This window comes from Manis pentadactyla, chromosome 9 (assembly GCF_030020395.1).
Source record: "Manis pentadactyla isolate mManPen7 chromosome 9, mManPen7.hap1, whole genome shotgun sequence".
Lineage (NCBI taxonomy): Eukaryota > Metazoa > Chordata > Mammalia > Pholidota > Manidae > Manis > Manis pentadactyla.
The window spans coordinates 47,760,717-47,774,804 of record NC_080027.1 but is presented as its reverse complement, the minus strand read 5'-3'; the positions used below and the strand labels follow the sequence as shown (position 1 = coordinate 47,774,804).

At 43.0% G+C, this 14,088-nt stretch overlaps 1 protein-coding gene across 4 annotated transcripts in view; it reads right to left on the bottom strand.

The window, feature by feature from the left end:
* The window catches only part of SYT9 (synaptotagmin 9), a 206,492-nt gene that overhangs the window by 34,051 nt on the left and 158,353 nt on the right, over positions 1-14,088 (bottom strand). Inside the window, exon 7 of one of the 4 annotated variants that reach the window (XM_036889612.2) lies at positions 1,686-1,851. The exons of the other annotated variants lie outside the window; for them this stretch is intronic. Coding sequence (XP_036745507.2) covers positions 1,831-1,851 — 21 coding nt within the window. The 3' untranslated portion in view covers positions 1,686-1,830. Of the gene's footprint in view, positions 1-1,685; positions 1,852-14,088 lie in introns of those variants that run through there. 4 annotated transcript variants of the gene reach the window in all.

The window sequence follows — 14,088 nt, the reverse complement described above, 5'->3', positions numbered from 1 at the left end:
TCCTCGAAGACTCCCATGTGATTCAAAAGTCCTTTTCTTTCCTATTATTCCCTTTCTTGCTTTCAAGCATCTCCTCTGGTAACAGCAGCTAGAGCCAAAAGTTATTTTCCCATAACAAAGGACAGCTTTCTCAAGGCCTTTACTGTTAACACTTTCGTGCCCACTGACTGCTGTGCGAGGGTGGCGCCAGGACAGGAAGGGGCAGAGGCTGTACCCGGTGGATGGCTTAGCCTCTGCTGGACTCAGGTGACTGGGGGCAGTTTCCCCAATTTTTCTTTGTTGTGTTGAAAGTGTATAAGATTTAGTTCTAGGGAAGCCCGCATTCACAGGATACTTAGGTTCCATACTTGAGCAAGGGAAGTGTTACATTATTTTTAAGCAGTAGAATAAAGAGCCATTAGTGCTAATCTTGGGAGTGGGCACTCTGTGACATTCAGGAACATAATATTTAAAATTCAAGTAGATCAGATTCTGTCACCCCCAACTACACATCTATGACTACAATGCTAACTTCATCCCCCAGGCTCCCACCCCCAATGACACACCTATGACTACAGTGCTAACTTCATCCCCCAGGCTCCAGCCCCTGGCTGTCCTGCCATGCTCTGTGGTCCTGTTCACACAATTTTTCAGTTAAGGGGCTGTGGTTGTCAACCGATTCCTGGAGCTTGTGTGCCAGGGTGAGCCTACCTCCTGGGCCCTCCTCCTCTACTGCAAGACAGACCCAGCCTGCCAAGCTGGGACCCTGCTCAGATACTACCTCAGGCCTCAAAGTCTGCTGCGAAGAGCTCTGCCCTCACTCTTGGTGCCCTCATTGGAAGCTGGATCAGCAGCCACCATCACTGCACCATGGAGGGCCCCCCACACTCTGACTTTGCAAAGCTTCTGGAACCAGGATGGGAGTGTTAGGCGCTCGACCTTGGCAACCTAGTCATGAACTCTGTGAGCCTCTCTGCAGCCAGACCTGTTCCTCCATGCCCATCCTCCCCTCGTGGGCATGGGTAGCAGGCTCCAATGCCGCTTTGCTCTTTGATGTGACCCAACTCCGGTCAGCAAGACAGGACCATCTGGATCTACTGTTTGGATCCACACCTCCACGCTGCCTTTGGCGGCTTCATTAAGCATTAATAACAGGGAAGAAAATTCAGAACGCTTACATTGTTTAATTTTCATCAATTCTGATTCCTTTGGATGGCATTTGGTTCTTGATTTGTTTTATGACCTTTGTCTAGTAAACTTTTCAATCTGGAGACTTACTATCAATATATATAGTATTTAATCCACTCAGTGCTCAGCTACATAGGAAAAAAATCATGCCTGTGTTTTTCTGCTCCTCATTCATAACTGCTACTCTTTCTGATAATCTGAGCACAACTCATGATAGTACACCCTAAATCTAAAAGTTAAGATTGCATTAAGTAATTGTGCAATGATCTGCAAAGTTCCCCTTCCTTTTTAGGAAGTCCCCTTTTCCTATATTTAAGAATTTCAGCTATACATGTCATCAAATTTCACGTTCTGAACTTTATTTAAAATAAGGGGGGGAAATATGTAATTCTACCACTACTGTCCACAGACTTTAAACATATAGTTGAGCCTTTAGCTTATAAATAAAAATAAAATAAGAATAGAATAAAAAGAGGAGCTAAAATACTGTTATTAAAAGAGTACAGATTTTAATTTTCATTCTAAACAAAATAATTGCAGTATGTAGAAGGAGACTGATGGGAAAGGACAGCTACATGACTGATCTTCACTCCTGAGGCACTGTACCTTTATCAACCCAAGGGACCATCATAAGATGGAGAGCTGTCCACGGGTCCATCAAGTTCATGCAGAATTTGAATCTCCCTTTAGAAATAAGATATAAATGCAAAAGGAAAGCAGTTTTTCCCCAAACATTATACAGCATTTGTGTGTCATTAAGAGTGTAAGTCTCTCTTTTGGCCAAGACTGTTTCAACCCATGAGCCAAGTAAACAAATATTGATAATGTTTCACTAGGAGAACTATTGAATGTCTACATGTGTTATGTACTTGATTAGTTTTTGGAAATATCATGGTGAGCAAGCTGGAAAAGCTGATCTCATGGTACTTTGGGAATGGTTCTCTTTACTTCAAGGGAATACCACCTGGGACAGAAGTGGGTATTCACATGTGCCCCAGATATTTTCTGTTTCAAGTAACAGAAATCCTACCTCATATTGCTTATTTAGCAAAGAGAACTTATATGCTCACATAGTCATAAAAGCCAGAAGTAATACTATGTTCAGGAGAGGCTTGATACAGCAGCTCAACCATATGATCAAAGGTCTAGGTTCTTTTTCTCTCTCTATTCTGCTACACATGGGATGGGGCTTATGCTAAGCCTGGCTCCTCTAGAAGTCTGAAAAGGCCATGGCTGCTACTGGGGTATATGAGTTTATTGCTTGCCTGGTAATGGGAGGGAAGCACAAGGTCTGATTTATTGAGAATTTGAAGTATGTTTTAAGGTGTGTAGTGGGGAGTGGTGGAGGGACAACAGAATGAGGGAGCGTGGGTAGGACTGGGTCCTGATATGATATGATCAGATAGTTTTGGTGGATACAGCATAGTGAGGATTATGAGACTAGGATTCAAAGACTTTTGGGGTATACATCCAATCGGATGTTTACATCCAACAAGAAAGAAAGAGCAGCTTTGTCCAAGCATTCACATTAAATGTTCCACAATACTCTCTCCTGAATCAGCTTACGCTGTACTAATCCCCTTGGCAGGCTTGACTATTTTAGCCTGGGACTAGGACATAGTTCCATCACTGGCGCCAAGGATGGAGCCAGGCTCCCTTAAAATCCCATCACAAATCAGAGCCATCAAAAAGTGGGGGGTTGCTGCTGGGGAAGCGACTAACAAATGTGTATGTTGTCTGTGTGGGTACCTGCAAACTGGGCAGGATCCTTGTCAGCTCTACTTAGGCTTTTTGCTCTTGGGGTGTGAGAACTAAAGTGACTGACCCCAACACAGTGTCTACAGCATACACTCAACATGTTAGGCAGGAAAATAGGTATGAGCAGGGTGGAGAGAATAAGACCAGTAAAGCCCATGAAAACGGACTCAAAGAGTTAACCGGATAAAACTAGAGAGCCAGAAAAGACTCACAGAGTTAATGAGTTAATCAGTTGACACTCCAAAGGCCAGGAGTAACTAGAATGTTTAGATATTCCCCAGATAAAGAAAAGTGTCCCAGCATAGCCAATGTCTTCATTGTGTCAATTAGATCATGCCATTGTAAGATTTACTTTAGCCTGCTAAAAGGCCCAGCTTACTCTTTAACTTAACCTATAGGCTGTTTTTCTCCTCCTGCAGCCCCTAATCAAGTAATTTGCAACCTGGGTAGGAGATAAGTATCATGGTTTACTTTTCCTGCCTATGATGAAAACAGCCCAGATATAAACAGCGTAGTAAGAACAGGAAAGATTCCATCTTAAAGCTATGATTGCATTTTAAAAGCCAGGAAGTTAGGCTGTTAAGATTCTTAACATAATCTTTAGCAAACAGACAATAACTCAGTCCACCTTGGGGGCAGAGCAGGCAGTCTTAATTACTTTGTTCCCATAGGGAAGCTGCTATTCTGGGGAAGAACCCAGATCCGTAAATTTCTTGTGTTAAATTAATTTTGCAGAATTACCTGGAGGACTGATAATAGAAGGAAGAGATGTAATGTCTCTCACCACAGATAAACATCTTGAGATCACTTAAGAAGTCTACACCCCCTAGCCCTTTGTCAACATTCCCGAAAAATCCTCAAAAGGGGGAGCACCCAAACTTTCAGGGTACCTCCTCTTTGAGGATGCCTGCACTTTCTCTCTGAGTGATTAACTTTCAACCTTTCAGGGTGCCTCCTCTCTGAGAACACCTGCACTTTGTAACTTTAAATAAAACTTTTCAAACTTTCAGGGTGCCTCCTGTTTGAGGACACCTGCACTTTCTCTCTCTTTAAGTGCGGAACTTTAAATAAAACTTTTATTCTGCTTCACTACTGTGTCTCTGCCCCTTAATTCTTCATTGCTGTGGGGACACAAGAACCAAGAAAAATAAACAACCGTCCTCTTAACACATACACTTGACTTTACTATTCTGTAGTCTTCATTAACATAACTTTGTTATTCCTGGAGACTCTTGTCAAAAAAGACAAAAGTTGCAGATGACATTATTGTTCATTACAGGGACTTCCCAATAAACCATCAATTCTTCCTTAGAAAGCATCAACAAGTTTACCCCCTGTAGCTCCAGGCGGAGGGGGTTCCCAGCTCCAGGCAAGTTCACTATGGATCGATCAGACTGAATAATGACGATGGAACTTTGGGGGTAAAAAGGGGCTCATATCAAGCTTTATTCTCACGGTGGTCACCCAGCTGTCTACATGCAGCAAGCCCATCTCCATCTCTGGCCCTGGCTCCAGCTTCTGCCTGTGTGCTGCCTCCAACTCCAGGCTCTGCTACCCAGGTGTTGCCTCTATGTGTGGCTCCCCAGTCCTGCTGAGACAGGGACTGTGGATATAGTCAGAGTAGGGTGAGGGCCTCCAGAGGGGGCAGGGCAGGATATTTGCAGTCAGAGCAATGTAACTACACGCAAGGAAACCCCCCTGCTAAAACTCTATGTTAAACATTGAGCTCTAGAATCATTCTTCAGTGAAATCAGTTAATGTTCCCCAGATAAAGAAGAGCAGCACATGTGTTATTATGCTAACAATTTATAATCATGTGTAAGGTTCACTTCAGCATACTAAAAGGCCCAGGCCTATGTGCTGTCTTTCCTCCTTCAGATCTGATGAAGTGATTTTGCAAACTGGGCAACTAATTTAGCAAGTAAGCCCAGGCATAAACAATGCAGTAAAAGGCAGGAAGGATTCCACCTTAAAGATAAGATTGCATTTTAATACCCAAGAAGTTAAGACGCTAGAAATTCTTAACTTACTCTTTAGCAAACAATACCTCAGCCCACCTTGGGGAGCTGAGCAGGTGACCTTATTTCATATGCTCCCAGACCAAGACGCTGGTATCTCAGGGAGAAATCATCAGAGGAAGTTGCTTGTGTTAAGTTAATTCTAAATATTCAGAGACCACTTAACAAGTCCACACCCCTAAGTTTTTTTCATGTTCTCGAAAAATCCTCAGCTACCTATAAAACCCCCTAGACAATGCACCACTACGGACTCTCTTGTCCCCTCCTGGCATGATCCAGGAGCTCTATTCTCTCACTGTATTTCTAAATAAAAGCCTGTACCTTGTTCTCTGACCTTGACTGTTTGTGAAGCTCATTCTTCGGCTCCACAAACAAGAACCCCGGCATCACTGCTCCCGCCTCTAGGCTCTGTTCTCCTGTTTCCCTCTCTCCTAGCACCAAGTAGAACTCTTTAAAGAAATACCAGCCGTAAATAGCTTATTGCCAACAGGTATGCAAGCATGTACCTGGGCAGTAAGCTAAGTATTACCTCATTGCACATATACAATGGCAAGATTAGGATCAGGTGAGAATCCCGGCCATGGAATTTCCACTTTCCTACATACCCCAAAACTCTTTGAATCCTAGTCTCATACCCTCACAATGCTGGGCCCACTGATACTACCATATCATGATCTTTACTGAGTCCTACCCAAGCCCTCTCATTCTCTCTTATCTCGCCTGCCACACTGAGAGACACACTTTAAACTATATTTCAAATTCTCAATGAATTAGACCTTGCACTTCCCCTTCTATTACCAGGCAAGCAATAAACTCAGTTTTGTCTTATTAACAGGTTGTTTTGGTGATACCTGGGGGACAGTATTCAACAGGCCTACCTTCTGAAAGACTCATTTCCAGGAGCAGCGGCCTTCCTGCTGTCCTCTCTCCTCTGCCAGGATCCCCCTCCTCTATCTTTGCTCCAGGCCTCTTAGCCTGGAAGTACTCTTTTCAAGGTGTGGTTCTTTAGGAGGCTGGTGTAAACCACTGAGTTCATTTCATCTATAGGGGAAGAATTGGCCCATTGTATTAGCAGTCACCTCTGAATGCCTTTCTTGAAGATGGAGATTGCTTGAAGGCTCAAGCCCACTGTTAACCACTTTCTTTTTAATTGCTATCCACCTACACAGCAGGTTCCCTCTAGGGCAATGACTGCTGGGGCAAGGTCATTTGTGAGTGAGAGGAGAGTTAAGATGCAGTTGACTTTTTGTTTGCACAGAAATGTTATTTTCCAATGCATTGGCATTGTTATTATCTCTTATGCCTCTAGTGTTTACTCTAATGCTTCCATGTTTTATGTGACTACTATCTCAACTGACATTTGGAAGAGTTACTGGTTTTGTATTCCAGCTGAAGATGAGAAAATGCTTACCATCCTTTTTTTTGGTACAGATAATTCAATACAAGAAAGACTCTTGGGCAATACTGCATGCTCCTGGCTTTCTTTGCTGTACACCCTTTCCACCAGCTGGAAACACAATGCCCTATTAACACTATACATCCTCCTTGTCCGAACTGCATTCTGGCCACTTACATCAATTGGCATAGATTGTAACAGGTTTGTTAATGTTTTTCAGATATCAAATATGTAGCACATTTTTTTTTGAAAAATTAAAGGAATTAATTTATGTAAAGTATTTAGAAAAGTAGGTATGTGTGTATACACATACACAAACATATATAATACATGAATATAGATATTAATATATATGAAAACAAATAATATATATAAACACAAAGTACACTAACACAGTTGAATATAGCAAGCCAAGAATACATCACTGCTCATAATATACATTCCACATTTTTCCTTTTGACCTGTTTGGCCATAGGCACTGTCTTGAAAGTGTTTTTTTTACCTGATAAGGCCTCACCATTGTATAAAAGAAGCAAACACAAGGCAAAGATAAGAGCATTCTTCCTCTGGCATCTCTATATTTTGTTCAAAACCTGAAGTTGTTTTTCCTTCTGCAACATTTGAAGATGTCTCTCTGTCCTTGTCTCTTTAACTTTCCTTCCCCACCTTCACATCCCTTTCCATTAGGCAATATTCTTCTTATTTCAAGGTAAGGATCTATGTTTTACAATAGTATTTTTAAAAGTGTATTAGTTAGAAATTTAATGTATCTTTTTTAAATGGTGCCAGTATTTTTATTAGGATTGTTACTATCTGTATTGGAGTTCTTTCTATAAAATTGTATAGCTTTGGAGCAGACAATCTCAATCCTGTTTCTCCCATGAGCCCTGTTACTGTTAGTGCATGAATTTGCATAAGTGTTGTTTATTTCCAAAGCTCATATATTATATTCTTCTAGGGATGGCCCCTGTGTCTCCTTCAATCTGTATGTGCTCATATGTCCCTTGAGGATTTGTGGTATTCATTGGACTGAAATTGCTGGATAGTAGGTTATATGAATATTTAATTTAATTATACACTGACTAATTTCTCTTAAGAATCTCTGGACAGTTATATTTCCAATGTTTTCCCCATATCATGATTTTTAATAGCTAAATAGTATTCCATCTTATGGAAGGAGATACTATAATTCATTGTACCGTTCCTCTACATTTTGAATTTTGTGTTATTTCTAAATTTTGACATAGTATATTAAAACTCATCGATCCTTTATAAATCTTGGTCAAATATTTTGACTTTTTGGAGACAATTTCCTAAAAATGTAGGAATAGTGGAAGATAAAATAACAACTGTATGTTTTTGGTGTATACTGCCAAATTGCTTTCCAGAGAGCTTGTATCAATTTATGTAGCACATTTTAATCTTTTTTTGCAATCAGTCAATCAGTTTTGCTTCAATGGTCCTGTAGGTGTTTATGGATACTGGCATGTAAAAAAATTTTTATTTTTTGAAAAAAATTCTCAATTATAACTCCTTTATTTTGTCCAAAATATATTTTCACATCATTATTCTCTTTCTTATCTTCACAGGGAGGTGTGGTAAACTATTAATTTATGGAAACCACTGGTGAGAAAAGCCAGCTATGGACTAATGTCCTTGTCACCTGATTGGTTCTCATTCAGGGTGCAGCAGTCGGCCATTCACCACAGGGGTCTCTGTGGCATTTATGCATCCTGTATTTCTTACAAAAGAAGATATTGAAGTACTCTAGAACCTGGCCACCACATCAGTGCTAGGGAGTCCTATGACTTACTAAGGTGTCTCAGTTGTTGTTCTAGATATTTCTCAACTGCACTCAAAATACAAAGCTACCATCTATCATCAGATGGCATTTCATGGTGTTAAAAAAAAGAAACAACAGGCCCCAAACAGTCACTCTTTCTACACGTCAGCAAGCCTACTGAGATTTAATACCTACCTAATTGCAGTTTCAACCTCTCCCAGGAATGTGACCTTTAACCTGTCAATTTGGAATTACCCATCAGCACAAGTGAGGTCATCTGCATGACAGACCCTCTCCTTCCCCCAAAGGAAGGTGACCTTGTCTGAAACAACCCCCCTTTTTGCTAGGTTAATTTCCTTATTCCCACTCCCTTCTGCTTAGACCGTCTTCCACTCTGTAAGCCTCCTTGGAGCTCCTTTCCAGCTGCTGGATGGGATGCTATCTGATTCATGAATGCTTGAATAAAACCAACAAGATCTTTAAATTTACTCAGTTAGATGTGTTTTTAATAGTGGGAACCAAGAGAGGAAATGACCTCACATTCTTCTCCTAAGTGGAGAAAAGGTAATCAAGTTCGGAGGGTGATAAGGGTCATCTTCATTTGAACAGCAACTGTGGATTCAATTTCAATACCTTTCACATCTCGCCCTGAACTGACTTCTACTTTGGACTCCAGTGAATAGGGAATTGTGAACCTTTAGAAAGAACAGAACCCTACTGCTTTCGTTATATGTCTCATTTACGCATTCTTTCATTCATATATCAAGTACTAATTCAATACCTCTGCAACAGGGATAATATTTCCATTCCTGTAAATCATGTTGTTCCATGTAATGAATCAATACCAAATACTTCTGCTAGCCTAGGGCAAATAACTTAAGGCCAATGACCAGCTAGCCTGAAACAACATCTTGAAAGCCAGGCCTTGTTGAGAGAAAAGAGACACATCTAAATTCCAAATGTTCCTTTACATGCTGAGAGGAAACCTTGGAGATCTGAACATAAGGCATATGTAGCGTGAAAATTAATTAAGGGAAATCTCACTAACATGGCATCAGGAGGCCTGCAGAGGAAGCGCTCATGCCCAACACTCCTGGTTAATCTCAGATCCTACCACTCCTCATAAATCTCAGATCCCATGGGAATAGATGGACACCAAGCTATTTTAGCTACTTTATCACCCAGCAGCAGGAAGGCTTCCACCTTCAGCCCAGCCTCCCTGCTACAGCCCAGCCAATGAGAGACTGTCACAACTCAGTCAATGAAAAAACCCTGATACATGGGATTCCCAGTTTACTCCAATGGATGTTTAACTTAGAGCAGGCCTCCCAAGTTGGCCCCTTCCTCTATAAAACAGTATTCCTCCTCTTTGTTCTCTGGATATGCCTATGGTTCTGCTATAGCTTGCATGTCCTGGTTGGTAATTCTCTGCTATTCCTGAATAAACCCATTTTTCATGATAAAATAATCATTTTATTTTTAAGGTTAACAGCAGAGAGGAATAATTCTATGATAAGAAGGAAGTTTCCAGGGCCTTTGGCAGAAGAGATAGGATGAGGGGAAGTGGGGATGCTCTAATGTGAGGTCCTGGCTTCACCCCTCAGGCTTGAAACCCCAAGTTTCAGGTGGATTGAGGAGGAAGCTGAAGGCAGATGTGGTACCTGTGCCAACAGAGGCTAGAGGAACAATGTAGACATGCCGTGGAACTCTATGGGCATGAAGAGGGTGGCTGGAATGACACTGAGACTCCTGCAGCTTCCATGTGTCCCTGAACACCCAGAGGATGCAGAAAGAAGGTGACAGTATTGGCTGACAGGGTTTCAGGGGGGTTTCAGCAAGTGGGAAAGTGACCCTGTAACAAGGGCTGTAAGGAAAAAACCTCTTAGGCTAGGCATCCAATGGGAGGTATCCCCAAAGCTCAGAGATCTGCAGGGTCATCAGGGGCCAGGGGGGCCTGGTCATCCTTGGAGGGGGCCAAGCAGCACAGGCAGTGACAACAGCGTCTGATGGTCAAAGAAGACATGCAGGTCAACACACCCAGCCGTGTGAAAGCACAGGACCACCCCTGCCACCTGGACCTTTGTGCTTCTCTACATGCCAGCTTGGAAAGAAGGGAGGAGAGAGGAGGCCTCTAGGAAATGGAAAAATAGTTCTGGCAGAGAATTTGAATGTTACAATTGACTGACAATTTGTCCCAAAGAAACTGAGATAACCTCAAAAAGACTAAGAAACATTAATTAGCCAAGATCAAGTTTATTTTTTTCCCCTTCTGTTCCTTACTGGGATGATATCCATTTTAAATAATAAAGAAATGTAAATTTCTTGCACTATTTTAATGTACTTTAAATGTTTCTCATTCTCTTAGTTTCCATCCAGAGCAAACATTTTGTTCTCTGAGATATTGAGACATTCTGTTGGCCTATGTGTGGTGAGTCACATGTCGCAACATAAGGGAGATGCTGTGACAGCACATGGCCCTTCATATACTGACTATTCATCTCCTCCATTTCTTCCCCTGAAACACACGTTAGGGGCATGCTGGGCTCATTCAGAGGGCAAAGCACCTGACTGTCAGCTTTGATTCATCCAGTGCTGATAGGAACTGGATGCACGGTGTTTCTAAAGACCTGCAATCTGGGGTGCCGTGGGCATCCCAAGTACCTCCTAAGGCTTTCCGCGTCCTATGCCTCAGTTAGTGCATTTTCTCCTGGTCTCAGCCTCCTTCCCTGCTAGTCAAGCCACAGCAGGACCCAAGCCCTACAACATACTGAAACTCCCATGACGGGAACCTGAGCTTGGCTTTTTCTAGCCACCCCTCCCTTCTGGACAATCACCCCTATTTCCTAAATCTGTTGCAAATAATAATTTTCCCAGAGTGCCAAAGCCTCTGACTCCCTCACTTCAAAGTCTGGGCAGCACAGAGTTTGCCTGCATCCGTTTCCCTGTCCTGCCAGAACCCTTGGCAGGAGGTCTGCTCCAGGCACTCCTGATGGAGTGGCCACTGGCTAACATTTCCATAACCCCTGACCTATAGCAAAAGGGGCAAGGTTGGGCAACTGGATGCTTTCCCCCAGGAATTTGTGTACCTTGAAGACTCCAGGTAAGCTTGCTAGGCACTTGATGAATAATATCTAGAGCTGGTTTAAAGGTCCTACAAGTGCACCTAGCAGCCCCAGTTAAGTCTGGGTAACTGACATTTGCTTTGGTTCTATGGCTCTAAGTTTACACCCTTAAGGAGCCTCCAGGGGGTGGTGGATGAAGACTGTTTATGCCAGGGTTTACTGTGCCACACCTGCCCCCTAATTATGCTGGGAAATGTATAACCCTGAGTTGCAGGGGGCATTTGGCTCAATGAGGTGGTCCCACAGACTGCCAGACTAGCCAGGTGCAGACCTCATTAGCCTTATGTATGTACATAGGGGCATAACAGGTTGAGCTTGGAGACAGTAAGACTTATCCACACCTGAGCATCCCTTGAGTAGGAGGACTTTGCGATTCCAAATCCTGCACCTCTGTCAGACAGGATGATGTTCATCTTTTTTTTTAACTTTTTATTAAGGTATGATTGATATACACTCTTATAAAGGTTTCACATGAAAAAACAATGTGGTTACTACATTTACCCATATTATCAAGTCCCCACCCATACCCCAATGCAGTCACTGTCCATCAGTGTAGTAAGATGCCACAGATCCACTATGTGCCTTCTCTGTGCTACACTGTTCTCCCCGTGATCCCCCACACCATGTGTACTAAACATAATACCCCTCAGTCCCCTTCTCCCTCCCTCCCCACCCCCCCCTCCCACACCACTCCCCTTTGGTAACCACTAGTTCATTCTTGGAGTCTCTGAGTCTGCTGCTATTTTGTTCCTTCAGTTTTGCTTCATTGTTATACTCCATAAATGAGGGAAATCATTTGGCATTTGCCTTTCTCTGCCTGGCTTATTTCACTAAGCATAATACCCTTTAGCACCATCCATGTTGTTGCAAATGGTAGGATTTGTTTCTTTCTTATGGCTGAATAGTATTCCATTGTGTATATGTACCACCTCTTCTTTATCCATTCATCTACTGATGGACATTTAGGTTGCTTCCATATCTTGGCTATTGTAAAAAGTGCTGCAATAAACATAGGGGTGCATATGTCTTTTTGTGTCTAAGAAGTTGTATTCTTTGGGTAAATTCCAAGGAGTGGGATTCTGGGGTCAAATGGTATTTCTATTTTTAGTCTTTTGAGGAACCTCCATACTGCTTTCCACAATGGTTGAACTAGCTTACATTCCCACCAGCAGTGTAGGAGAGTTCCCCTAATGTTGCTTATCTTTACTATATATTGATTGGATTCTCTCTTCTAAAAACGTCTGTGTCTGGTCTCCCATCAAACCAAGTTTATTACTTGTTAATACAGAGGCTGTGTAGCCCCACAAAGGGAAGGGATGAAAACCTGGAACTATTTCTATTATTCTTCCTGAGGCTCATAATGTAGGTTGGCTCCAGACCCAGGAGGGTAGGAGAGGTGCTGGGATATGAACAGGCTGTAACCATCTTCTCTTGGACATGTAGAAGGAGGGGTTACGGTGAGGGAACCCCAATAACTCTGTCACCTTCTGAGCCCTATGGAGGGGATGTTCCTACTCCCAGGTCCCAGCAGCTGCTCTGGGGGAGTTTGCACAGATTCTCAAGCCTTTGACATCATGCGCAGTAAAGGAGCGACACTGGCTGACCTTTGAGTGGGCAGGGAAGCCATCCAGAATCTGAGAGAGAATGGGATTTTTGAACTCATTGGCTTTGAAGACTCCATCTGCCACCTGTCCTGACAAGGTCAGGGCGTGTTGGCTGCAGCCCCAAGCAGGCTGCCAGATCTCCACAGGGCTCAGGGTTCAGTCCTAACCTGGTCCCTCAGCCCCCAGCAGTGAAGAGCTTCTGCTAGGCCATCCTTCCTTCATGCTAAATCCTAACTACTCTGTCTTCTCTCTTCCCCCAGCCATTCATTCACACACACATGCTTATGTACATGTGCACACAGACACACACTTATCAACAGGACTGAGACTTAATTGCTGTTTTTGTTTTAAAGCATAAAAATTGAAGGTTCTTAGAGAAGATAACAGCAACTTATCTTTAAAGCCAAGGAAGAAAGGAGCAGAACTTAAATACATGTACCTATGACCAACCAAGGTGCAAATGGCCCCTTCCCCTAGTCAGAGGTGATGGCTCACCTGGGTGCAGGGGCAGGGGACTTCCAACCTCCCTTTTATTCTCTGTGACAAACATGGATGATATTTCTCTGTGCAACATCTCCCCAAGGACACTGAGCAGTCCCTCAGAGTGTGGGATGTTATGTAAGAATGACGGTGACTGAGAACTTCACTGCATGTTTCTGAAGCGCCAGCCCCTGGGCCTCACATATAAGACTGCTATCTTCGTAACTAACCTTGTGAGATAAGCGCTGTTATAGCCACTTTACAGACGAGAACACCGAGATTCAGAAAGGGAAAAACAGCTTGTGAGTGGCAGCATGGGGATTTGAATCTAGGTCCGTCCAACTCCAAGGTGAGTTCTGCCCACTGCTCTCTGAGGCCTCCCCGATCCTTAAAGCTGTGAGCAAAGCACGGTGGCCTCTCCAGTACTGCCCTTCATCTCGTCTGGTGCCAGTGTCCCAGTTCTGCTAGTTGCATGTTTATTTTTAAAAGGGAAACTATTGCTTCCTCTCTTGGGATGGATCTGAAGTTCTGGGCATGTACTTCAAAGAGACAAGGAGCAACGGGGCAACGGGGCAGAGACAACCTTCCCTGCTTTGCCCCTCATATAAGGGGAGACAGCGTTTCATCTCCTTAGTTCTGCAGCAACAGTTTAGAAACAAGCCTTGTATTAGCTTAAGTAACTCTAGTTGCCCTAACACATGCCTCCCAGGTTTCAGGGTTTAACTCCTGTAACAACATTTATTTTTCACTGACACGGCTG